A 26,754-nucleotide genomic window follows, 5' to 3' on the forward strand; every position below is an offset into this window, starting at 1 on the left:
AGAGAGAGATAGATAGATAGATAGATAGATAGATAGATAGATAATTAGATAGATAGATAGATAGATAGATAGATAGATAGATAGATAGATAGATAGATAGATAGATAGATAGATAGATAGATAGATAGATAGATAGATAGATAGATAGATAGATAGATAGATAGATAGAGAGAGTATACCAGGGGACATGAACATTAAGGATTACACTGAGTTAAAGATTTCAAAGTGGGAGACTAGATTTACAGTTTTGATAGCTTTCTTGTTATTAGAGGAGGAAATTGACTTGAATTAAGCAAACGTTTGATAAGTTGCTTCCGCCAACAGCTCATGTTTCCAGTCAGTGCTCAAAGACTGTTGGGAATATTATAAAGAAGGAAAGGGATTTGGTTGGACCATTGAAGAGGCTGCAAGCGTGTTTGGTTTAAAAAGCCTTAAATTTAACTCTGCATTGGCTATGAGTAGTGCACCCCCAGGGATCCTTCCTGCCCCAGATGTTAACACAGAGCTACTGAAAGTGAAGGAAGACCACCCTGATGATAATGGATTTGCAATACATTGTAAAACTTATTTGAATTCTGCATTTTATGGGTACATACAGATATTTACGGATGGCTCAAAAACCCTCTAACTGGCCAATGTAGTATTGGAATCTATATACCTGAATTCCAAAGGACGTATGGATACCGACTGAATAACTTCTTATCCATATACTCAGTAGAACTGACTGCTATAATCACTGCATTGAGATGGATTGAAGAAGTCAAGCCTTTTAAATCAGTCATCTGCACAGATTCACTCTCAGTATTGCAAAGCTTTATCTCTGGAAATGCAGTGAGAGATGATTTGGTTATCGAAACGAGGCAGCTTTTAGCCCAACTCAGTAATCTGGGGCTCATTGTCCAATTTTGCTGGGTGCCAGCTCATAAGGGCCTCAAGGGTAACGAAACTGCAGATAAAGCTGCCAAGGACGCATTAGGTCTCCACTGTATCTTAATCCATGTTCCACTAGGAAAAGGGGAAGCTAAATCTCATTAAGGCAGAAATTATGAATAGGTGGCAGGATGAATGGGAGTCAGACCCAAAAGGCAGGACATACTTTAATGTGCAACAGCAGGTTGGGGGGAAAAGAATCACATCAGTGGGGCTTGGAAGAAGGGAGCAAGTGGTATACACAAGGCTGAGATTGGGGCATGCTGGCATCAATGCCACATTACATATGTTGGGTAAAACTGATGGGCTTTGCACTGAATGCCAAGTCAAAGAAAATGTAGAGCACATTCTTTTTCAATGCAGGAAACACACTGACCACAGGTCACGCTGGAGAGAACGGGGAGATGATGATATACAAAACATCTTGAAGGAAGAGGGAATCCAGGGCAATAGAATTGAAGGTCTTATGATGTACCTAAATAATGCAGAATTGATGAGCAGAATATAGGCTGTGTCACATTTCTTTCTTTATTTCTTTATTTTATTTTCAATTTTCATTTTATTTTTTCTTGCCATGCCATGACTTGACCTGATCACATCACACACTCCTGTGCAGTAGGTGGCGATATACAAGTCTAAATTGTGAACCGCCATTAACTAAAAGAAGAAGAAGAAGAAGCAGAAGAAGAAGAAGCTCATGTTTCCAGCCGGACAGCATTCGTGACTGGACCAAAACGTGCGGAGCAACTTCCGTTCGAAACATTCCGCGCGCATTTGTTTCAGCACCGATGTCCCCGTGCTTAGATGATGCTGAGCAGCATCCACAGAGGCGCAGCGGAGCCCGCAGCGGAGCCCGGAGCCTCCCCGGCGGCCGGGAACATGTTAAAGACCGACATACTGAGGACCATCATCTGCGATAAACTGACCACCGCCGCCCAGGAGATCCTAGCGGCGGTGCAGATGACTGTAGCCGAGTACGAGGAGGAGGCTTCGGTCTTCCGACAGGAGATCGAGCGGCAGAGGAGACACCTGGAGCTCCTGCAGGAGATCAAAGTGGAGGCGGCAGGTCGGTTAGTTCCGTTACAGACGCCGGAGCAGGTCGGTTAGTTCCGTTACACACACCGGAGCGCGCTCTCCCTGCTTTATAACCCGCGCAGTGACGAACCCCGTTAACAAAAGGCTTACTTTTGTATCAACTCGCCAGTTGTGAGGTCCACCGACATAATTGGACATGCATTTTGGACGAAATAATAACTACTATTAACGCTGATTAATTCGGCACACTTTTTGTTTAATATAACATGGAAGTAAAAGTTTTGTGTCAGCTTTCACCCAGCCATTGAGCCCGACCGCTAGTTTTTCCAAGAACTCAGTTAACCGGAACTCAGTTAACCGGTCGATCATTTAAAGCTTAAAACACACTTCAAAAGCGGTTAAAAATGTCCCGAAATATCGTTAAACTCACCAAAGACTCACACGTATGATTATAAAACATTTAGTGTACTCAAATACTAATTTGTTCACAAATTGCTCATCTGTGTCCGAATCAAAACAAAGATGGCGGCCTGGCCGTCTCCTCCTCCTTTAACCATGTGATGGGGCTTTGTACAGTTTTCAGTTAAATGGATCGGGAAATAAGGGTCGTTTTTTGATATTTTATGCAGCTAATGTATACAAGTAATTCTCAACATAGAAGGCAGGAACATTTCTTATTAATTAGTTAATTAGTAGCTTGAGTCACATGTAAACAAACAGCTTGGAAACCGTTTCAGTTTGAGTTTGAAACGCCTGTTTCAGGAACACTTTGGTTCAAACCCAAACAAATTTGTCATTAATTCACACTAAAACTTATCCTCCAGATTTTCCCTAAACACCCGCATTGATTCATGAATATTGTTTGTGTTTCTTGTCTTGATGCGTGTTGCTGGAACAACAGAATTATGAGTAATTCTTTGTTTTGTACGGATGAAATCCTTCCAGAGGACCAGCAGCTGTTTTCTCTCTGTGAGGCTGGAGGAGGAGCGGTACCCGCAGAAGAGGAGCAGCACAGAAATGAACCAAGTAGGACTTTTAACTCATACTAATCAGGGCTGTGGAATCTGTTTCACGCTAATATTTCAGTCAAATGCAACTTAAAGTGATACTCCGGAGTAGATTCAACCTGGGGTCATTTGAACCGTGATATCCAGCCAAGTAGCCCACCCGCAGTTTTTTCGATATTGGCTGAACATCAGCTGAGTTACTGAGTTATCCCGAATAGCTTAGTACAAGCGCTAATGGATCCTGGTCCGTATCTCCAAAATTACCACACTAAAATCACATGCCATGACACCAAACTTCTACAGTAGTACAAATATGGTCTGTACTCACCAAACGATGCATTTGGAAGTTTGAAAATAGCCCAGGAGTTTATTGTTATCAACACAAGCCTGATAGCTTCTCTGCTGCTAAAGCTGCGTCGACGTCACTTCAGAGAGCTGGGAGCTTCAAAGTAAGATGAGGGTTGATCTACTACTGTAGACAACAAAGTATATGCTATATTCTACATGTTTTTTATGAATTTTTATGTTGTAGAGTTGTGAATTTATTTTATCAATGGAGAAACTGAGCAGCCTTGCTTTGTTGTCTACAGTAGTAGATCAACCCTCATCTTACTTTGAAGCTCCCAGATCAAGGAAGTGACGTCGATGCAGCTTTAGCAGCAGAGAAGCTATCAGGCTTGTGTTGATAATAATAAACTCCTGGACTATGTACAAACTTCCAAATGCATCGTTTAGTGAGTACAGACCATATTTGTGCTACTGTAGAAGTTTGGTGTCATGGCATGTGATTTTAGTGTGGTAATTTTGGAGATACGGACCAGGATCCATTAACCCTTGTACGAAGCTATTCGGGATAACTCAGTAACTCAGCTGATGTTCAGCCAATATCGAAAAAACTGCGGGTGGGCTACTTGGCTGGATATCACGGTTCAAATGACCCCAGGTTGAATCTACTCCGGAGTATCACTTTAAAGACACACGAGGGGGGAACTGTACAGATATAATGTTCTTCATCGTGTTTAACCCTTTGTGCGCTCTTAACATTGTGTTTACTCCCCTTTGTCCTACGGGTCAAAAATGACCCGCCCTACCAAAGCCCCAAAATAAAGCAACTTAAATGAATTTTAAATCAAATCAAAATCAAATTATTTATAAAGCACATTTCATGTACAAACAATTCAAAGTGCTTCACATAAAATAAAAGCATTGCAGCAGGGAGTGGAAGAAGCATTAAAAATACATAAAAGAATATAAAGAGAAACAAATAAAATAATTTAAATTAATTTAAAAACAAGCAACAGTCAAGATAAGTTAAAAGATACCGTGAAGATTTCATGGATAGACACATGAGAACAGAAATGTTTTTAAACCTGGATTTAAAAATATCTACATTTAAATCCAAAATCTATTTTGTATGATGAAACCACCTGTTATTTATCTATTCAACTCAATTCAATACATTTTTTATCATGTATTTTTTGTTACACAATACAAAACGACAATCACCAGTTTTCAGGATTACACTTTTTTTTTTTTACTGTCAGTGGGACCAACAGTTTTCTTGTTTTCTCAGTTTTCTTTTACATAATAAAGGTTTATTATTGCTATTATATAAATGTGAAGTAATTACTTCTGAATTAATTATATTGAAAGGGAAAAAAAACAGTGAACTTTTTTTCTGGTGTTTAAATGTTTTTATAATTCAATGACCCATAAGACAATCTTTTTGCCCTAGTGGTGTACAGCCCACATGGAAACATAAACAAAAATAAAGTCTGACTTTTTCTAATGATGGGGTCCCTAACATTTCAAGTTGGAAAAAGATAGTTTAAGGTATTTTTTCTACAGCTAAACATGGTACCCGCAGGACAACAGGAGGGTTGTCTGGCGGGTCTGAGCTCATATAGGTTTCAGGTTGCTGTGTGGCTTTAGTTGGACTTTGCTTTTAGCCAATTTGAATGTGAACATTCTTTTACTTTGAGTGATGTGTTTATCTGTGTTGGCTTTGGAATAATTTAAGGCTTAGGGTAACCCTAACCCTTGAAGTTGCACTTTGAAACCCATATGGGCAAACACAGGTGGGGCCACTGTGGACAAACCCACCTGGGATCCTTATCTGCAGCCCAAATTTAACCCTTATGGGCCCCACATGGACATGCTGGCTGGGTATTTGGTGTTTTAGGATCCCTTTAACAGCGTTAACATCGTCAGGTTAAAAATGGTGCTGAAGATGCATGTTGTGTTCAGGGGTGGAGGTCAGCCGAAGTCTGGGAATCTGCTCCGACACCGAGGAGCCGATGGAAGAGGACGAAGATAAAGAGGCGGAGGATCGTGGAACAACGTCAAGGTTAGGAGACAATTCCCCTTTTCCAGTCGACGTGTCTCCACTTTACTTTCTGGTGTTTCTGGTGGGACTCGTATCTCTCCTGATGTCAGCTTCACAGTGATGATGAAACATCCTGATGGGTCACAGTGAGTTTGCACGGGTTTGTTCGACCACGTCGCAGCAGCAGATCGGCTCGCCTTCTCAAACATACAGTCCAATTTAACCTTTAAAGGTCCTATAGATGCCACAGACAACGACTATAATATTCATGGTTTTTATTATTTTTACAGTGAGCGACACACAGCTGTTCACGTCAGCAAACACAGGGTTAAAGACCGACTGCAGTGTTACTGATGAAGCCAAGAAGGCCTAAAGAAGTTCTAAAGTCCTAAAGAAGTTCTGAAGGCCTAAAGAAGTCCTAAAGAAGTTCTAAAGACGTCCTTAGGTCCTAAAGAAGTTCTGAAGGCCTAAAGAAGTCCTAAAGAAGTTCTAAAGACGTCCTTAAGTACTGAAGAAGTCCTAAAGAAGTCCTTAGGTCCTAAAGAAGTTCTGAAGGCCTAAATAAGTCCTAAAGAAGTTCTAAAGACACCCTTAAGTACTGAAGAAGTCCTAAAGAAGTCCTAAAGACGCCCTTAGGTCCTAAAGAAGTTCTGAAGGCCTAAATAAGTCCTAAAGAAGTTCTAAAGACGCCCTTAGGTCCTAAAGAAGTTCTGAAGGCCTAAATAAGTCCTAAAGAAGTTCTAAAGACACCCTTAAGTACTGAAGAAGTCCTAAAGAAGTCCTAAATAAGTCCTGAAGGCTTAAAGTTCTAAAGAAGTTCTAAAGAAGTCCTAAATAAATCCTAAGGTCCTAAAGAAGTTCTGAAGGCTTAAAGAAGTCCTAAAGAAGTCCTAAAGTCCTAAAGAAGTTCTGAAGGCTTAAAGAAGTCCTAAATAAGTCCTTAGGTCCTAAAGAAGTTCTGAAGGCTTAAAGAAGTCCTAAAGTCCTAAAGAAGTCCTAAAGTCCTAAAGAAGTCCTAAAAAAGTCCTAAAGAAGTTCTAAAGACGCCCTTAGGTCCTAAAGAAGTTCTGAAGGCCTAAATAAGTCCTAAAGAACTTCTAAAGATTTAGTGTTAGATTTAGCTTTCAATAACCAGCAGGAACATTGTGCACACACACGTGCACACACCTGCAGGGAAGCTGTGTGTCACAGTGAAACAGCTGATCCACATCAAGGAGACGTTGTTCACTGGAAGATGTATCAGGAGAGACTCTTCCTAAGTTTAACCACACCGTGAAACCTAAAATGTCCTCAGAGTTTCTAACCGGGCTGCTGATCTCTGTTCTTCAGGCTTTGGCCTCCAGTCGTTGAGTCCGACACGGAGAGAGAGGACGGAGCTCAGGCCTCAGATCTGGAGAGTCTCGTCTTCAGGATTCGCATCCTGGAGGACTCGCAGATAGAGGTCCTGTCAAGAAAAGGTGAGTCTGGTGCAGAAGTGAAATTAGGATGTTTCAGCACTGAGACACAGGGCCTGTTCGCACAGCGTGAACATTTAAATATAGTTCTGAAACTGGACCAAGTCTCTAGTCGAAAAGAGTCCCAAAAGAGTCTCAAAAGAGTAAATAAGAACCCAAAAGAGTCCCAAAAGAGTAAATAAGAGCCCCAAAGAGTCCAAAAGAGTAAATAAGAGAACAAAAGAGTCCCAAAGGAGCCCAAAAGAGTAAATAAGAGCCCCAAAAGAGTCCCAAAAGAGCCCAAAAGAGTAAATAAGAACCCAAAAGAGTCCCAAAAGAGCCCAAAAGAGTAAATAAGAGCCCCAAAAGAGTCCCAAAAGAGCCCAAAAGAGTAAATAAGAACCCAAAAGAGTCCCAAAAGAGCCCAAAAGAGTAAATAAGAACCCAAAAGAGTCCCAAAAGAGCCCAAAAGAGTAAATAAGAACCCAAAAGAGTCCCAAAAGAGCAAATAAGAACCCAAAAGAGTCCCAAAAGAGCAAATAAGAACCCAAAAGAGTCCCAAAAGAGCCCAACAGAGTAAATAAGAGCCCCAAAAGAGTCCCGAAAGAGCCCAAAAGAGTAAATAAGAGCCCAAAAGAGTCCCAAAAGAGCCCAAAAGAGTAAATAAGAGCCCCAAAGAGTCTAAAAGAGTAAATAAGAGCCCCAAAGAGTCCCAAAAGAGCCCAAAAGAGTAAATAAGAACCCAAAAGAGTCCCAAAAGAGCAAATAAGAACCCAAAAGAGTCCCAAAAGAGCCCAACAGAGTAAATAAGAGCCCCAAAGAGTCTAAAAGAGTAAATAAGAGCCCCAAAAGAGTCCCGAAAGAGCCCAAAAGAGTAAATAAGAACCCAAAAGAGTCCCAAAAGAGCCCAAAAGAGTAAATAAGAGCCCCAAAGAGTCTAAAAGAGTAAATAAGAGCCCCAAAGAGTCCCAAAAGAGCCCAAAAGAGTAAATAAGAACCCAAAAGAGTCCCAAAAGAGCAAATAAGAACCCAAAAGAGTCCCAAAAGAGCAAATAAGAACCCAAAAGAGTCCCAAAAGAGCCCAAAAGAGTAAATAAGAACCCAAAACAGTCCCAAAAGAGCCCAAAAGAGTAAATAAGAGCCCCAAAGAGTCCCAAAAGAGTAAATATGAGCCCCAAAGAGTCCCAAAAGAGTAAATATGAGCCCCAAAGAGTCTAAAAGAGTAAATAAGAGCCCCAAAGAGTCCCAAAAGAGCCCAAAAGAGTAAATAAGAACCCAAAAGAGTCCCAAAAGAGCAAATAAGAACCCAAAAGAGTCCCAAAAGAGCAAATAAGAACCCAAAAGAGTCCCAAAAGAGCCCAAAAGAGTAAATAAGAACCCAAAACAGTCCCAAAAGAGCCCAAAAGAGTAAATAAGAGCCCCAAAGAGTCCCAAAAGAGTAAATATGAGCCCCAAAGAGTCCCAAAAGAGTAAATATGAGCCCCAAAGAGTCCCAAAAGAGCCCAAAAGAGTAAATAAGAGCCCCAAAGAGTCCAAAAGAGTAAATAAGAGCCCCAAAGAGTCCAAAAGAGTAAATAGGAGCCCCAAAGAGTCCCAAAAGAGTAAATAAGAGCCCCAAAAGAGCCCCAAAAGAGTCCCAAAAGAGTCCCAAAAGAGTCCCAAAAGAGTAAATAAGAGCACAAAAGAGTCCCTCCCTCCCTCCACCCGCCCTGCTGCCACTCACCCAGCGTCAGCTCAGCCGGAATCGGTCTCAGATCCTCAGTTTGGTTCCAAACTAACGCTGTTTCCTTTGTTCTTCAGTCTATCAGAAGTACCGCCTCCACACGGTGAAGTGTGTTCACGGCCTGCGGGAGTCCGACTTCCTGAGCCTGCTGAGGACCACCTTCCCCCAGCTGGCTGCTGGACGAGCCTTTGAGCTCTTCATAACCGACAGAAGCAGGAAGCTCCAGCCCCTGAAAGTGGAGTCCCTGACCCCAGAGCAGATCAGCATGGCTGTCGGGGCTTCTTCCCTCTACATCCGCCTCAAGGTGCCGCGTCCGAGTGTTTGTTCAGTTCATCTTCCCCATCTTTCAGAGAAATCAGAACGTCTGTTAGCTGTTGTTACCAAGGAGATGTTTTAACGCCACCTAACACGCGAATCGTCCCTCAGAGTCTGGAGGAAGTAACGGCTAGAGTGGAGCAGAACGATGCTGGAGACCTTCCCTCCGCCGCTCATCCAGCCAAACCCAACATCAGGTGAGTCCAACGGGTTCCTCCCGCTTGTTGGTGTCCAACTTCCTGTTTCACTCTGATCTCCATCATTGTTCTCGTTTCCCAGACATGACGACCAGCGTCCCACAAACCGCCTGCAGGAGCCAAACACCCACGTGGACCTCAGGATCCGCATTCTGGACTCTGTTGTTGAGTCGCTCACCCCTCGAGGTAAATGTGAAGACTCGGCCTGTGACTCAGTGACTCGGACTGTGACTCGGCCTATGACTCAGTGACTCGTACTGTGACTCGTACTGTGACTCAGTGACTCGGCCTATGACTCAGTGACTCGTACTGTGACTCAGTGACTCGGACTGTGACTCAGTGACTCGCCCTGTGACTCGGCCTATGACTCAGTGACTTGGACTGTGACTCAGTGACTCGGCCTGTGACTCGGCTATGACTCAGTGACTCGGCCTGTGACTCGTACTGTGACTCAGTGACTCGTCCTGTGACTCGCCCTGACTCGGCCTATGATTCTGTGACTCGGACTGTGACTCAGTGACTCGGACTGTGACTCGGCCTATGACTCAGTGACTCGGACTGTGACTCAGCCTGTGATGCGGCCTTATGACTCGCCCTGACTCGGCCTGTGACTCGTCCTGTGACTCGCCCTGACTCGGCCTATGATTCTGTGACTCGTCCTGTGACTCGCCCTGACTCGTTCTATGATTCTGTGACTCGGACTGTGACTCAGTGACTCGGACTGTGACTCGGCCTATGACTCAGTGACTCGGACTGTGACTCAGTGACTCAGCCTGTGACTCGGACTGTGACTCGGACTGTGACGCGTCCTGTGACTCGCCCTGACTCGGCCTGTGACTCGGCTCAGACTCTGACTGACTCGGCCTGTGACTCGCCCTGACTCGGCCTCTCTCTCCCCTCCAGTGTATGCTAAGTACCCCCTCCAGGAGCTGCAGTGCCCCCTGGGGCTGCAGGAGCCGGCCTGTGACTCGGCCTGTGACTCGGCTGTGACTCTGACTTACTCGGCCTCTCTCCCCTCCAGTGTATGCTAAGTACCCCCTCCAGGAGCTGCAGTGCCCCCTGGGGCTGCAGGAGCCGGCCTGTGACTCGGCCTGTGACTCGGCTCAGACTCTGACTGACTCGGCTCAGACTCTGACTGACTCGGCCTGTGACTCAGTGACTCGGCTGTGACTCGGCTCAGACTCTGACTGACTCGGCCTCTCTCTCCCCTCCAGTGTATGCTAAGTACCCCCTCCAGGAGCTGCAGTGCCCCCTGGGGCTGCAGGAGCCGGCCTGTGACTCGGCCTGTGACTCGGCCTGTGACTCGGCCTGTGACTCGGCTCAGACTCTGACTGACTCGGCTCAGACTCTGACTGACTCGGCCTGTGACTCGGCTCAGACTCTGACTGACTCGGCTCAGACTCTGACTGACTCGGCCTGTGACTCGGCTCAGACTCTGACTCGGCCTGTGACTCGGCTGTGACTCGGCTCAGACTCTGACTGACTCGGCCTGTGACTCGGCCTGTGACTCGCCTGTGACTCGGCTCAGACTCTGACTGACTCGGCCTCTCTCCCCTCCAGTGTATGCTAAGTACCCCCTCCAGGAGCTGCAGTGCCCCCTGGGGCTGCAGGAGCCGGCCTTCCTGCAGCTGCTGCGGTCCTCCTTCCCTCAGCTGGCTGCCGGGCCGTTCACCTTCCTGTTCGATAAAGGCAGGAAGCTGAAGCCTCTGAGGCTGCAGAGCGTCACTGCAGAGGAGATCTTCAGGAGGAGCCGCTCCATCGAGTGTTCTGTGGTCTACATCCGCCTGCAGGTACGTCTGTCCTAAAGCTTTCTGTCCATCTGTCCGAAAGCTTTCTGTCCATCTGTCCTAAAGCTTTGTGTCCTAAAGCTTTGTGTCCATCTGTCCTGCAGCTTTCTGTCCTAAAGCTTTCTGTCCATCTGTCCGAAAGCTTTCTGTCCATCTGTCCTAAAGCTTTCTGTCCATCTGTCCTAAAGCTTTCTGTCCATCTGTCCTAAAGCTTTCTGTCCATCTGTCCGAAAGCTTTCTGTCCATCTGTCCTAAAGCTTTCTGTCCATCTGTCCTAAAGCTTTCTGTCCATCTGTCCTAAAGCTTTCTGTCCATCTGTCCTAAAGCTTTCTGTCCTAAAGCTTTCTGTCCATCTGTCCTGCAGCTTTGTGTCCTAAAGCTTTCTGTCCATCTGTCCTGCAGCTTTCTGTCCTAAAGCTTTCTGTCCTGCTGCAACTTTCTGTCCGAGGCGGAAAACATCGATACTGAAACCAGCTTTTCTTTCAGCAGAGCAGCAAGGAGGAGCCTCAGAGGGAGGAGCCTCAGAGGGAGGAGCCTCAGAGGGAGGAGCCTCAGAGGGAGGAGCCTCAGAGGGAGGAGCCTCAGAGGGAGGAGCCTCAGAGGGAGGACATGGCTGCTGAAGATCCTACACCCGCCCACGTTCCACCTACACCTGCCCCAGACCCGACCAGATCCGCCCCAGATCCAAGCAACACCAAGTGAGTCACAAACAACTGTTTGTTAGCTTAAACTTTTCAGTCTCCAGCTGCCTCCCTGACCTCTGACCCCCCTGACCTCTGCTTCCTGTTCTTGTTCCCAGGGTTCAGGCTGACAGGAGGAGCTCCGGCACACCTCGGAGCAGTGAATCGGATAACTTTGTGGACCTCAGGATCCGCATCCTGGAGGACCCGAGCATCAATGTGGTGTACCCCAGCGGTAAGTTTCCAGCTGTTCACATAAACCTGTGCAGTTATCAGTGCTGTTTGGATGCTTAGGTTCTCAGAAACGACGGTTTCCGAACACGTCCCGTCCACTCTGAGCAGTATGTCCTGTTTAATTAGGACTCACAACAGTGTCTGTTTCTGAGGACACAGTTCTGTCTCACACTGTGAGCTCCTGAGACGGACACCTGATGACGCTTCCTCTCTTCTCTCAGTGTTTCAGAGGTACCCGTTACTTGAGCTGCAGTGTCCCGTCGGCCTGAAGGAGGCGGAGTTCCTGCACCTGCTCCGGTCCACCTTTCCTCAGCTGACCGGCGAAGCCTTCGATTTCCTGGCCGGTCACGGAAGAAAGATCAAGCCCCTGAAAGTGGAGAATCTGACCCCAGAGGAGATCAGCAGGAGCTTCGGGTCCATCGGGGGCTCGGTGCTCTACATCCGACTGAAGGTCAGAGTGTTTTCCTTCCCGATGCCCAGGCTTCACCTTAGGGGTGCGCGATCTGACGATATAAAATCGTGACTGGCGAGGAAGAGTGGAGAATCGCAGGCGATCTACCAAATTAGAGAAACCGTATAGATCGCCTTTGCCAATCAGCGCAATGATTTTTATTTATTTTTTTTAATGCTGGTGTATGGTGTGTGTCCCCGTTAAAAGACACGGATACAGATGTCCAGTTTGTGGTGGATTTATTTGGCATTTACACACAATAAACCCAGGGTGTACAGGCTAATGTTAGGTGAAAACAGCAAAGGGAAAATTACAAGCTGTTCACTGCTGCATCGGGAGGAGAAACGAAACTTTACAGCGACATCGTCTCACGCACAGGTGCGGTACATTCAGGAACATCGGAACGTCTATGGTGCGTTCACGAACGTTGGACGTATGAAAACTCACCGTAAAACACAATATTAACTAGAAATGCACTCAGAGAGTGCAGACCTCCGCCAGGTCGCGCCACCTTGTGGCAGGTCGCAAGATTGCAGCACGAACAGACGAACATCCAGACAGACAAACCAACAGACTCGGGCGATCACATAACCTCCTTGGCGGAGGTAATTAATGTATTTAACTGAAAATAACCAAACAACATGGGCTTTCTAACAGGTGGAGTCAATTCGTCATCAGTGGTTCGTTTTTCTAGTTCCGGTTGCTTCACTCTCACTGTGTCAGATGTCATTAATTAGATCATTATTTTTCATCTTGAATTGGCTTACAGTTGAATTACAATGTGTTGATTGCCAAATTCTTTCTTTTACTCCTTAGCTCTTCTGTGGTTCAGCATGTCGACTTAACTCTACTGTAATTGGTCTTTCTTTTTTTTTTTTTGGATGGAAGATCGTGATAAAAAAATCGAAATCGTGATTTTATGCATCTGTCCTAAAGCTTTTTATGCAAAAAAATCGTGATACAACATTTTTCCATATCGCCCACCCCTACTTCACCTTGATGCTGCACCGCTGCTCTGTGTGTACTGAAGCTGTTTAACTGTGTGTGCTGTAGCTAAGTCGCCTTCTCATCTGGGTACAAAACTCTTCCAGAAACAAGACGAGGTCCAGGCCCGAGCCCTAAAGCGTCCTCCAGCCCTTTCTGATCGCACCCGGCTGTCTGCGAGGTATGTGTGAGGCCCGGACTTAAGTCTTATAAAGTCTTAATAAGTCTTAAAAAAAGTCGTACGTCTTAACCCATTGACGCCGGATGTTGCGCTACGCAACATTGTCCCTAACGCCGGTTGTTGCGTAGCGCAACATTGTTCATTTATCATTATTTCTAGACGCATGCAGCATGTAATGCACAATAATTGGTTCAAATACACAGGGGTGTTTTTTTTTGTTTTTTTTTTCAAGACCATGTGACCAAAAATATGTTATGTGATGCGACGACAATAACACGTCAAACAATGTCAACGTCAAAAAAATAAATAAATAGTGCGTTTGTTGCTAATTTGACAGCTCGGATACAATGGCTGCGGTTAACGAGACATACTGTGACAGCGATGGAAGTGATCTGGAGTTGGAAGGGAATGATCAACAGAATTTATTAGAGGAAGATATAGTAGGAGATGTGCCGGAAGATCCCTTAGATAAAGAGCAGGAGTGGAATTTGTTTGGAGAGGATGAGGACGAGGACGAGGAATTTGTTGGTTTTCAAGTTGGCTGGCAGACCGCTGGATTTCGCCCCCGACGTCAACAAAAGTTTACACGCACACCGGGGCTGAAGGTGCCAATATCTGAAGATGCGAGTCCTTTAGATGTGTTCTCGCATATTTTCACTGATGAAGTTTGGGATATGTTGGTGACACAGACAAACGTATATGCGGACCAGGTGCGCAGCCACACACCATCCAATTCGAAGTGGAGCCCCGTGTCAAAGCAGGAGATGAAATCTTTCATCGGTCTCTGCCTAACTTTTGGAATAATCAAACTACCAACTCGCCGGGATTACTGGAGGCAGAGCAAGTGGCTGTATCAGACAAATGTCGCCCGAGTGATGGCACGAGATCGTTTCGACATGATCTGGAGGTAAATATTTATTCTTGCGCTTCATTTTGACGACTTCTCATTCTTATTTGAGTGGCGTTTATGTAAAAAAAAAAGAGCCCGGTGCGAAGTTTACAGTATAACTGCACAATGCAAGATATATTTTTATCATTCATTATTATTGCTGATATTATTATTTTGCTATGACGTCTCTATCATGGCCAGTAATGTAGCTGAAGTGGTGCCTACTACTACTAATAATAATAATAATAATGATGATAATAATAGTAATGATGATTAGTTATAGTATAGTAATAGTAGTGTAATAAATAGCAGCATTGGGTATTATCCTGAATCGTAAAGCAAAACTACATGAACCAAATGTCCAACATTGATATAAAAAAAAAGTAACACAATCCAGCCAGCGAAAAAATTTTTAATTTTGAATCTTCACTCATATTTTTAGATATCTACATCTCCAAGACAACACTGATCCTGCAGTGGACAAGTCAGACAGGCTATGGAAACTGCGGTGCTTCTTGGATCTCCTCTTGAACCAATACCAGGCCCTTTATGAGGTGAATGGTATTGTGACCGTAGATGAGTCCATGGTAAAATACAAAGGGCGGCTGGCCTTCCGGCAGTACCTCCCCATGAAGCCAGTCAAATGGGGAGTGAAGGTATGGGTCATGGCAGAAAGTAAAACTGGCTATGTCACCAGCTTTCAGGTCTATACGGGGGCCATAGAGGGCAAGGCGGAGCTCAACCTGGCGCACCGTATCGTCACCGACCTGGTCAGCCCATACTATGGATCACACCTGTCTGTCTACATGGACAACTTTTACACCAGTGTGCCCTTGCTCGTTGACCTGAACGTAAGGGGGGTTGGGGCTTGCGGCACGGTTCGTGCAAACAGAAGGGGCCTACCAAAAAACAAAGAGCTCAGCAAGCAGGCTGGCATGGCTAGGAATCAGTATCGGGTGGCTCAACAGGATAAGCTGACCTTGTGTGTGTGGCAGGACACCAAGGCAGTGATGGTCCTGTCCAACCACCATGACCCCATGGCTTTGGGGACTGTGAAAAGGAGGGTCGAGGATCAGCGTCAGGTGGAGGTTGAGGTGCCAGCCTGCCTTGCTGACTACCAGCAACATATGAAGGGTGTAGACCTGCTCGACCAGATGGTAGGGTACTACACACTGGAACACAGGTCTTTGAAGTGGTGGAGGAGGCTGTTTTTTTATTTTTTGTCCGTCACATGCTACAATTCCTTTGTGGCAGCCAGATCTGCTGGTGGAGATGCCTGGAAATACAGGAAGGTTGGCTACAAAGCCTGGTTGGAGGACTTGACGATGGAGCTGTGCGTCCCCGTGACCAAAAGAAGTGCTCCCCACCAGCTGCTCCCCACCAGCCCATCTACATCTACAGCTTCTACTGGGCATGATCTGGCCAAGATAAATAAAAAAAGAAAGACCTGCAGGGAGTGTAGCAAAGATAACACCAAGCGCCAAGGAACTACACTGATGGGATGCAGGCAGTGCAATATCCCCCTGCACCGCGAGTGCTTCATGCACCACGCCCTGAGAAAATAATGTTGTGTAGTAGTGTGTGTGTTTGTGTGTGTATTAACTCATCTTTTTCATTTTTTTAATGAAAATGTGTTGGTGTTAATGCTGAGTGACCATGATGGAATAAAAGCAGAAAATTTAACCTTTGAAATGCAACTTATTTCATGTCTTTATGTGTTTCAGAGGCTGAGATATTGAATTGTTCTTAGGTGTTTTCAATTAATTTTTTTTAGTTAAAAAAACCCTCAGGCATTGGGGACCTTTTCTAAAAACAGGCTTAGGCATTGGGCAGCCTTTTTTGCAGGTGCCTTCGGCGCCAATGGGTTAAATAAGTCTTTAAAAAAGTCTTAATAAGTCTTAAAAAAAAGTCGTACGTCTTAAATAAGTCTTTAAAAAAGTGTTAATAAGTCTTTTAAAAAAGTCTTAATGATGGCTGAGGAGCGGCTCACCAGCAGCGGCCATGTTCCGTGCCTCCATTTTTGAGGCGGCTGACCGGAGCTGTGGCCGTAAGGTGGTCGGTGCCTGTCATGGCGGCAATCCCCGAACCCGCTGGTGGACACCAGTGGTGAGGGAAGCTGTCAAGCTGAAGGAGTCCTATCGGGCCTTTTTGGCCAGTGGGACTCTGGAAGCAGCTGATGGGTACCGACAGGCCAAGCGGAACGCGACCTCGGCGGTTGCTGAGGCAAAAACTCGGGCTTGGGAGGAGTTCGGGGAGGCCATGGAGAACGACTTCCGGACGACCTAGAAGAAATTCTGGTCCACCATCCGGCGGCTCGGGGGGGAGGAGCGGTGCACCGTCAACACCGTGTATGGTGAGGGCGGGGCTCTGCTGACTTCATCTAGGGACGTCGTGAGTCGGTGGGGGGAATACTTCGAGGGCCTCCTCAATCCTACCGACACGCCTTCCGGTGAGGAAGCAGAGTTGGGGAGCTCGGACGTGGGGCCTCCCATTTCTGGGGCTGAGGTTGCCGAGGTGGTCAAAAAGCTCCTCGGTGGCAAGGCCCCGGGGGTGGATGAGGTCCGTCCTGAGTTCCTCAAGGCTCTGGATGCTTCAGGGCTGTCTTGGTTGACACGCCTCTGCAGCATTGGATGGACATCGGGGACAGTGCCTCTGGACTGGCAGACCGGGGTGGTGGTCCCCCTCTTTAAAACGGGGGACCAGAGGGTGTGTTCCAACTACAGGGGGATCACACTCCTCAGCCTCCCAGGTAAGGTCTATTCGGGGGTACTGGAGAGGAGGATCCGCCGGATAATTGAATCTCGGATTCAGGAGGTGCAGTGTGGTTTTCGTCCTGGCCGTGGAACAGTGGACCAGCTCTACACCCTCAGCAGGATCCTGGAGGGTGCATGGGAAGTCTACATGCCCAACCGGTCTACATGTCCAACGCTTCCCAGCGGCCGACGTTTCCCATCAGCCCGTTAATCCAGGACCTGCAGCAAAGCACCAGCCAGATGCTGGCAGCGAGAACACGGATGAGCTGTAACACCACGTTCCGGATTCTGAGATGGCCAAAACATTTCAGTGTGGAAAAGACGAGACGGCGCACATCACGCGGTTTGGATTGACCGATTTCATCAAGCGTATCTCTAAGTTAAGGACCCGTTCGTGCTGATGTACGACGAATAAACTCAGATATTTTGCAACTAAATTCCCAGCCTCCTTTTTTGGCAGTATGGATGTGAAATGGGTCTTAAATTGTATTACTTATGGTCTTTAAAAAAGTCTTAAAGTCTTAAATTTGACTTGTTGAAAGCTGCAGCGACCCTGTCCATGAGCTCAAGATCTGGCCAGATGTACCTCAGGCGGAGGTATCTGACATGGGGATTAAAGGCGCCCACGGTGGACAGGAAACGAGCCTTTTCCCTGTTTGACCTCACATGGACCAAGACTTAAGCCCTATTCGGACGGGAGTAGTTTACTGGGGGTACCTGGGGTAAAGTAATAATAACCGGGAAATCTAGTCCCGTCCAAACGCGCCATGTCAGTAAAGATAGCGGAGTATGTCGGTCAACTTTGCAGAGAATTCTACCTCCTGTGAAACGGTCCGGAGTATCTACCATAGGTAATACTAATCCCGTGCGAATGCTACCTTCGGTAATAAGTACGGAATATGTCGTCAAATCCTTTTAAAGAGAGAAACAATTAGGTGTGTCTGTTTGCAAACATGGAGGTTCTGCATGAAGCGCTGCTTGCAAGCACGCATGTAGGCATGGTTGGCGCCATGTCTGTTTAAAGATGGGGATTACAGAAGTGAAATGAAGACGTGCATAGCATCCAGGATGTTACGGTTGTCCGTAACCAACAACTCCTCCCATGTTAGATGAATATTACAGGGATTTCTTGTCCCGTCCGAATTGATAATTTCTTCTCCCTGGCGTCGTATGGTAACCAACATTACCATACGTCCCCCCATTGAACTAGTCCTGTCCGAATAGGGCTTTAGTCCGTATCCCTCACATGGACCCTGACTTTGTCCGGATCCCTCCCGTGTTTCTGAAGCAGATGTAACATGAGTGCCTGAAGAAGTGTGATGTGGCCCTAACAGCCGCTCTGTCGTTGTAGAGCGACGGGGAGCCTGAGGGAGGACCTGAGGGGCGTCATCCTCAGAGCTCTGCCGGCAGCGAGTGCAGCCACTCAGCAGGCTCTGTTCCACAAACTGTTGGGCTCCGGACTTCGATCCACCAAAGACCTGAAGTCTTTCACAGCGGAGGACGTTGGTGGCGTGCTGCCAGCCGCTCAGCTGCAGAGGCTGCTGAGAGAGTTTAAAAATGGTAAAATTAAAGCATTCGTTACCTTATTCACGCTGAATTCTTCAAACACGGATCAGTTTGTTCGTTTCTAGCCGAGAACGTTCTTGTTCTCGATGGTTTCACTGGCTGTGTTCGAAACCGCATACTTCTCTTACTACTACTACTACTACTACTAACTTTTTGAGTTAGTATGCGAGTTTGAGTAAGCGAGAAGTTGCATACTAGATTCGCTGAAATGTTGGGTATGCATCTACTCGTACTACCCAAGATGGAACGTAACGTGACGTCGCCGATCGTCATTTCCTGTCAAAACGGCAGTTTCAAGCTAGCTACAACGAGGGTAGGTTCACTTCCTGTTTTCAAAACAAAAGTACCAATTGTATAGTAATGGCTTTCCCTATGATAAAAGGAAACGGGTATTTTATTTTGTGAAAATAACCGGAGGTGCGTTGCTCACTGCGGCTAGCTTTAGTAGCGCCGAATTCGTGGGAACAAAATTGTAAACAGCCGGTATTTTGTCAGGTTTTCAACACGTTGGGGATCTAAACGACTACTTTCTCACCTGTAAAAGTTTCAAATGTTGCTAAAGTTTACAGAGTTTAGAGCATAAGAGAAATCAGCTTCAGGCCGGCTGATTTCGGCTCGGGCAGGAGAGAAATGCATTGTGGGTAAACGCTCTGCATACTGTCTGATCAATGAGTATGCAGTATGGAAGTATGTAGTATACAGTATGCGGTTTCGAACACAGCCACAGTTTCCCGTCCATTTCTGTCACTTTCAGAGACAGGAGGGCTCACCTTGGGCCCAGAAATGTTCCCTCGCCCTGTTCCAGCAGTCAGGGGCACCGTAGCGTGTCCACGCTCGCGTTCACACCAGGAACGTAGCGGCTCAGACGGCGGCCCGTCCTCCGCCGCCACAGAGACGCTGCCGGAGGCGTTCCAGGTGCCGTGGAACCTCATGTCTATGGAGATCCGCACCGCGGTCGCAGACGGACGGAGACCCTCGGCCGCCGACCGCCGACAGATGGTCCGAGTCCTGGTGGACCAGATGAGGAAGTACGAGCTGAAGCCCAAGCGCTCCAGGTACCGGGCCGTCTGCAGAGACCTGGTCCTGCGGTTCCCGCGGAGCTTCGCCGACCTGCACTCCGACGGCCAGCTGCTGGGGGACGGCTGCGCCTCTCTGGTGAACCAGGTCAGAAACCGGATAGACAGCCTGAACCGTAACGCCTCCGTGGGTCAGAAGAGGGGCGCAACTCCCCTCGCCTCGCCGGACGCAGCCGTGGATCAGAAGCGCCGGCGGCTGGAGGAGATTCACCGCCAGGAGGGTCCGGTTGGAGCCGGCGCAGCGGAAGTAAAGCGGCTGATGGAGTCGACCTTCTGTCTGCAGCGGCGCCGGATCAACGCGGTGCCGCCGCCGAGCGTGGCGGCGCTGAGGGCGCAGTGGCCTTACCTGTTTACTCCCAGAGGCCTGTACGCTCACTTCGCGCTTCTCACCGAAGTGGACGTGCTTCGGGCTCTGGAGCGTTCCCTGGAGGAGTGTGGCAGGACCGTGACCCGGTTCTTCACCAGGACGCCCACCAACGCAGCCGTGCGCGCCGCTCTGTCACGCCTGTCCTGCCAGGAGCTGCCGCTGTCCATCGTCCAGCTGCTGATGGCCCACTTCTGCGAGGACCCGGGGGGCCTGATCCTGTGGGCCAGCGTAAGTTTCCACGCTGAAGAGACGGATTGAAGTGATGTTCTCGTGGTTAAAGCGCACTTTTGTCATGGCTGTAACTTTGGTTTAGGCGCCGTCGACGGCAGCTGACGTAGAACGGACTCTGGTGCTGCCCGCCACTCCCCGACTGATACTCCTCGGTAAGTGATCGAGCGAACCATCGGGCGAACCATCGGGCCCGTGCGTCTTTGTGAGACTTCGATGCTAACGCGGCGTTCTCTCTCTCAAGTTTCAAACGGAGCGCCTGGAAGTCCGATCCGCCGCTGGATGGTCAGCTTGGAGGGGAGCGTCATCTGCGAGGGCTCGCAGCCCAGCTTCCTGTCGGGGCTCGCCGCCGTCTTTTCCACTTATTACACGTTCAATCTGCAGTACGAAGGCGAAGCCGCGCGAACGCTGGAGTTCATCCAGAGGTGAGAGGCTGACGCCCTGCGGCCGCTTCATCTTTTGTCACATTTTAACCGACCTGGTTGGCCCGCGGTGCCATCATTTCTTCTGGAGCCTGTTTCCTTCACACAGATTCTGAGCGCTCACGTTTGTCTTTTAGGCGATTCGTTGGAATAAATCCTGAAACGGACACCAGAGCTGGAGGAGGCCGACTGGTGTCGAGGCTCTCGGGGAAAGGTTCCCTCAGGAAGACTACGCCCGTCAACCCTCATGTCGTCACTCTGCTGCAGAAGCTGGTGGATTTCATGTGAACTGTTTAATGTTTCCGTCGCCCCCCCATAGGGTTACCTGTTGACTGGTTTCAGCGTTTTATCAGGAGGAACGGCTCCTTTTTTATGGTGCATCGATTCATTTTATTTAAGGTCTGTTACGGCACAGCAGCTAGCTTTAGCCCCTCCTGGTTAGCAAAGGTCTCACAGCTCAGCAGCTAGCTTTAGCCCTCCTGGTTAGCAAAGGTCTCACAGCTCAGCAGCTAGCTTTAGCCCCTCCTGGTTAGCAAAGGTTTCACAGCTCAGCAGCTAGCTTTAGCCCTCCTGGTTAGCAAAGGTCTCACAGCTCAGCAGCTAGCTTTAGCCCTCCTGGTTAGCAAAGGTCTCACAGCTCAGCAGCTAGCTTTAGCCCTCCTGGTTAGCAAAGGTTGGTCACAGCTCAGCAGCTAGCTTTAGCCCTCCTGGTTAGCAAAGGTTTCACAGCTCAGCAGCTAGCTTTAGCCCTCCTGGTTAGTAAAGGTTGGTCACAGCTCAGCAGCTAACTTTAGCCCTCCTGGTTAGCAAAGGTCTCACAGCTCAGCAGCTAGCTTTAGCCCTCCTGGTTAGCAAAGGTCTCACAGCTCAGCAGCTAGCTTTAGCCCCTCCTGGTTAGCAAAGGTCTCACTATTTTTATTGTTTTTACAACAACACAGTGAATAAGAATGTTGAATTGACATAAAAGTTGAAGGCCGACTGGTGGGCGAAGAACTATGTAAAGCTTTTAATTTGAGCTAATGCTAATGCTGCAGGTCCATGTGCTCTTCTGGACCAATCAGCAAACACTCTGTTTGTTCTGGGAGAATCTGACTGAAGATGCTTCAGCCAACGCAGTGTTTTGGTATAACGAGGTTTGAAATATTACTTTATCATTCAGAAAGAAAGCTGGATCAGACTGAAGCTTGTTGCCGTAGGTTACGCACGCTTATCCTCCCATCCTCATATGTATTCACACAAATCAGAGTTATTTTAAAATGATTTCCCTTTAAAAGTTGCAGGTTAACTGACTAAAGGAGGATCGGGTGTTTCTTCTGCTAAAGGAAGTAACAAAGGAGGCTCTGAGGTTCCTTCCTTTGAATTTAGAGATTTTAAACGCCTTTTATCATCAGTCGGGATCTTTAAAGACCCCATTAAGGACCAGATGGACTTTTATTCATATATTTAGTTTATTTCATTTTTAAAAACAAAGGAACTTTTAAACTTTCAGAGCTGCTCGGTTTTTTATTTCTTTAATATTTCATGTTTTTTTATATGAAACTACTAAAAAAAATGCTTTATTACTGAATAAATCAGTGCAGATACATGAAATCAAACGGACCGAATAAAAGCCTGAACTTCACTGTCTGTACGTTTGTGCTTCATCGAGTTCTGAACTTAAAGTTCCAGCTGTTTAAGTCAGTTTCACTGACAACATCTGGGTAAAAAACATTCCTTTGCTGTTCCACTGATGGAAATAATCAGAAATAAATTCATAATCAACAGATTTTAGACTTCAAAGACGTGTAGAGTTGTTCAGTTGGGTTTCAGGCGTCTTCCTTCCTCCAGTTGTTGTCACTTCTGAGATAAATGGTAACAATCCAGGTTTGATTTCAACGCATACTAAAGAATTTGTCTGATTTATATCCCCCTCCGTATAACAGACTCGACACTGATGCTAACTCCTGTCGTAGCTACATGTTAACCTAAAGAAATTCTGAGTTTTTACTCTGAAATGGAGTTAATCTGGTTTTTGATCCACAGCATCGACAGTAAAAGAACCTAGAAACGTTTTTACTGTTGGGGAGGTTTTTTTTATTTCTAACGGCTGAAAATGTCTTCGTCTTTGTCACGAATGTCCTTCAGACTTTTTGTTTTTCACAGTTTGGTAAAGAAAGACGATTTTTAACTGAAGCTGAACCGTCGGCGTCGTTTAAAAGTGAAAAGTTTCACTGAAACTTGCAGTAAAATCCTGCAAATATATTAAAAAGTGTTGATAAATATGAATGAACTGCTCCTCCTTCTCTTAGTGATTTACAATAAAGTAAATGTAGCTGGTATGTGTTGGTATTCCTGCCAACAGCTCGGTACCAGGATCTGGGCCAATCAGTAAGGATCAGATAAGGATCAAGAAGGAGCAATAAGGGTCAGCAAGGATCGATACGGATCAGTAAGGATCGACCAATATGGGTCGATATGGATCGATATAGATCGGCAAGGCCCAGGTAAGAACCGATAAGGGTCAGCTAAGAATCGGTAAGGATCAGATAAGAACCAATAAGGGCCAGGCATGAATCGGTATGGATCAGCAAGGATCAATATGGATCGATATGGAGCGGCAAGGGCCAGATAGGAATCGATAAGGACCGGTAAGGATCAGTAAGGATCATTGAGGATCAGATAAGGATAAACAAGGATCAGCAAGGCTCAGTTAAGCCTTGCTTAGCCTGAGCCACTGCCTTTGCACCCCTTAACATTTCCTCCTGTCTACGAACCTGCTCAACAACTAGCTTTCTCTTCTCCTTGGGACCTGCTCTACTCCACACCGGTTTGCCTGGGCCAAGCCCCAAGCCTCCCCGGCCTATTTGCACATTACCCACAATCTCTGCATGTCTAAGAGTTGCTTCTGCCTCCTGAGCTGCCATTCTTGGTTTCCACTTCGTCCCCTTGGTTGGGTTTGGAACCACCTTACTAACGACCACATCTTTACTCCCAGCAAACAGGAGCTCTGTCCTAACTTTAGTACATTTAAACTCCTCTACTAGACTAGATACTGGGAGCTGGAGTATGCCTTTCCCATACAGTGCCACAGTACTTAAGCATCTAGGAACACCTAGCCACTTCCTAATGTAAAAGCTAACTAATCTTTCCATTTTTTTCTGCAACAGATAAAATCTCATACACAGACAGTGGCCACATCAACCTAGGAAACAATCCAAACTGCAGACACCACATCTTCAACTTTCCTGGAAGTTCTGATTTATCTATTCTATCCAGTCCCTCAGCAACATCTTTCCCAAAATGCACTGCCTGCTCTCCATCATTCATGTCTGCCTGGTACCACCTGCCTAAACTCTTCACTGCCTTTTCCCTAATTATTGGAATGTTTTCTTTATCTATTACAAACTTTCTATCACTTAATTTCCCTCTACTTATTGAGATACTTCTAGACTCAGTAGGTTTGATTTTCATCCCAGCCCACTTTAGATTTTTATTTAGTCTCTAAAGTATTCTCTTCATACATGGCACTGTTGTAGTCACTAACGTCATATCATCCATGTATGCTCTAATAGGTGTAAGGCGCATGCCATCCTGACGTCTCTCTCCACCCACAACCCACTTGGAAGCGCTAATAATTATCTCCATGGCCATTGTAAATGCTAATGGAGAAATTGTACACCTGCCATAATGCCTATTTCTAACCTCTGCCAACCTGTTGTGAAAGCTGCTGTACTTAAGCACAGTCTAATATCCTGAAAATATGCTCTTACTAAGTTAACATCTACTACGGGCACTCTAAAATACTCAAATGTTTTCCAAAAAAGGCTATGTGGCACTGAACCAAATGCATTTGCTTGATCCAGAAATATAACATGCAAGTCTTTTTTCTCAATCTTGGCTGTCTGAATCTGATGCCAATCTGATTCTTAAAGACCCCACCCACCCCTCACATAGACTTTTCTCACCCCTCCGATCTGGCAGAAGGTAGCGCAGCATACGGTCTGTCACCACAAGACGGCTTCTTCCCCCAGGCCATACGACTCCTCAACGCTCAGGGACGGATCTGATCACCTCTGTTACTGTCTATATACTGTATATATACTGTCCTGAGACACTTTTTGTACTTGTCTGATGCACTACTGCACCTCATGTAAATAATAATACAGTCACTTTACACTTTTACACTTTACAAACATTTTTTTGCACCACACTTGCAGTTACTTGTAGCATTTTTAGTATTGTCTTTGTTGTCCCAGCTGTTCTTTGTTGTTGCTGTTTGTTTGCACTGAAAACTTCTCGAGAAACGTTATTTCACTGCACTGTGTACCGTGTATATGGCTGGAATGACAATAAACCCTCTTGAATCTTTAATCTTGAATCTAGAAATCATGCTATTGTGCTCTAAACACCCTGCGAAACCTGGTATTCCTGCCTTCTGCACAGTAGTATCTATTAAGCTATTCTTCTCTAAATAACTAGCTAATCTCTGTGCAACTAAACTAAAGAAAATCTTCCCCTCTACATTTAGGAGAGAGATCAACCGGAACTGACTCAGGTCCGGGGACTCTTTCTCCTTTGGAATAAGAACGCCTCCTGCCCTACGCCATGCTCTAGGAATAATATGGATAACATATGGATATATGACAGTTTTCTCTGTGTTCCCACAGCGATCGTCCTGAGGAAGGAGGAGGCAGAGTGGAGGTTCCTCCCAGCGGATCTACGTCACATCACAATGGTGATTATCACAAAGACTCAAAGTCTCTGCGGCCGCTGCCTCCTTCTGAGGGCAGCAGGGCGTCCGGCGGAGACGGGAGCAGGGCGTCCGGCGGAGACGGCAGCAGGGCGTCCGGCGGAGACGGGAGCAGGGCGTCCGGCGGAGACGGCAGCAGGGCGTCCGGCGGAGACGGCAGCAGGGCGTCCGGCGGAGACGGCAGCAGGGCGTCCGGCGGAGACGGCAGCAGGGCGTCCGGCGGAGACGGGAGCAGGGCGTCCGGCGGAAACGGCAGCAGGGCGTCCGGCGGAGACGGCAGCAGGGCGTCCGGCGGAGACGGGAGCAGGGCGTCCGGCGGAAACGGCAGCAGGGCGTCCGGCGGAGGCGGCAGCAGGGCGTCCGGCGGAGGCGGCAGCAGGGCGTCCGGCGGAGGCGGCAGCAGGGCGTCCGGCGGAGGCGGCAGCAGGGCGTCCGGCGGAGGCGGCAGCAGGGCGTCCGGCGGAGGCGGCAGCAGGGCGTCCGGCGGAGACGGGAGCAGGGCGTCCGGCGGAGACGGGAGCAGGGCGTCCGGCGGAGGCGGGAGCAGGAAACCGAGCAGAGGCAGCGAACCTCAGAAGAACAGCCCGCTGTTCCAGCCTCCCAGCAGCAACTTCCTGCTGTCCTGTAAGGTCTGCCGGTTCCTGCGGGGCTCCCCCAGCATGCTGATCAAACACGCCTGGAGTCACGTGAGCGAGCCCAACAGAGTCTGCGGCGTGTGCGGAGCGCAGTCCGAGTCCACGGAGGAGCTCCGGAGGCATCTGCAGACCCATCAGAAAACGCACGGCTGCGCCATCTGCGGCAAGTCCTTCCTCACCGCCATCGGCTTCAAGGGCCACATGGACCGGCACCGAGGAAACCGGCCGCACAAGTGCAAGATCTGCCACAAGGCCTTCGCCGAGAAGTCGGTGCTGAAGACGCACCTGCTGACCCACGCCGACGGGAAGCGCCACCACGGCCAGGTGGCCCCCCAACCCGGAGGCGAGGGGCAGCCGTGCAGGTGCGAAACCTGCGGCAGGACGTTTTCCTCCGACAAACGCCTGCAGACCCACCTGACCAAGCACAAGAAGAAGCTGCTCGCCTGCCCCAAATGCAGCAAAACGTTCCCCTTCAAGTCGTTGCTGGTGACCCACATGAGGGTCCACACGGGCGAGAAGCCCTACAGGTGCACGGTGTGCGGGCTGGCGTTCATTTACCGGAACAATTTCAAGACACACCAAGAAAACCACCAGAAGGAAGAAGGGAGTCCAGTAAAGGTGTCTTTGGATAACTGAGAGCTGCGGCCGGAAGCTGCCGGAAGCTGCCGGAAGCTGCCGAGCTACACTTCAGTTCAATTCAGCTGGAGAGGATGAAGTGGGCTGTGGTCAGCTGGTGGACCAACAACTGATCCAACAGCTGGTCCAACAGCTGGTCCAACAGCTGGTCCAACAGCTGGTCCAACAGC

At 47.6% G+C, this 26,754-nt stretch overlaps 1 protein-coding gene across 1 annotated transcript; it reads left to right on the forward strand.

Moving 5' to 3' along the window:
- The first annotated feature begins 1,663 nt into the window (after positions 1-1,663).
- Positions 1,664-26,610, forward strand: LOC142369490 (uncharacterized). Its single transcript, XM_075451838.1, has 24 exons — positions 1,664-1,996; positions 2,911-2,991; positions 5,220-5,319; positions 6,628-6,755; positions 8,532-8,758; positions 8,881-8,966; positions 9,049-9,152; positions 9,870-9,941; positions 9,988-10,113; positions 10,181-10,413; positions 10,514-10,756; positions 11,240-11,451; positions 11,553-11,668; positions 11,889-12,118; positions 13,210-13,283; positions 13,621-14,190; positions 14,615-15,722; positions 17,129-17,193; positions 18,277-18,485; positions 19,246-20,162; positions 20,248-20,317; positions 20,407-20,587; positions 20,722-20,868; positions 25,231-26,610. The coding sequence occupies exons 1-24, from the start codon at positions 1,735-1,737 to the stop codon at positions 26,582-26,584; spliced, it is 6,915 nt and encodes a 2,304-aa protein (XP_075307953.1). The 5' UTR covers positions 1,664-1,734; the 3' UTR covers positions 26,585-26,610.
- Positions 26,611-26,754: the final 144 nt, after the last annotated feature.

This window comes from Odontesthes bonariensis, chromosome 19 (assembly GCF_027942865.1).
Source record: "Odontesthes bonariensis isolate fOdoBon6 chromosome 19, fOdoBon6.hap1, whole genome shotgun sequence".
Lineage (NCBI taxonomy): Eukaryota > Metazoa > Chordata > Actinopteri > Atheriniformes > Atherinopsidae > Odontesthes > Odontesthes bonariensis.

Coding starts and splice junctions, on each gene's coding strand:
- LOC142369490 (XM_075451838.1), top strand. CDS start 1,735: ATGATGCTGAGCAGCATCCACAGAGGCGCAGCGGAGCCCGCAGCGGAG. Junction 11,669..11,888: donor CAATGTGGTGTACCCCAGCG/GTAAGTTTCCAG, acceptor CTCTTCTCTCAG/TGTTTCAGAGGTACCCGTTA. Junction 15,723..17,128: donor GCGAGTGCTTCATGCACCAC/GCCCTGAGAAAA, acceptor GTTTCCCATCAG/CCCGTTAATCCAGGACCTGC.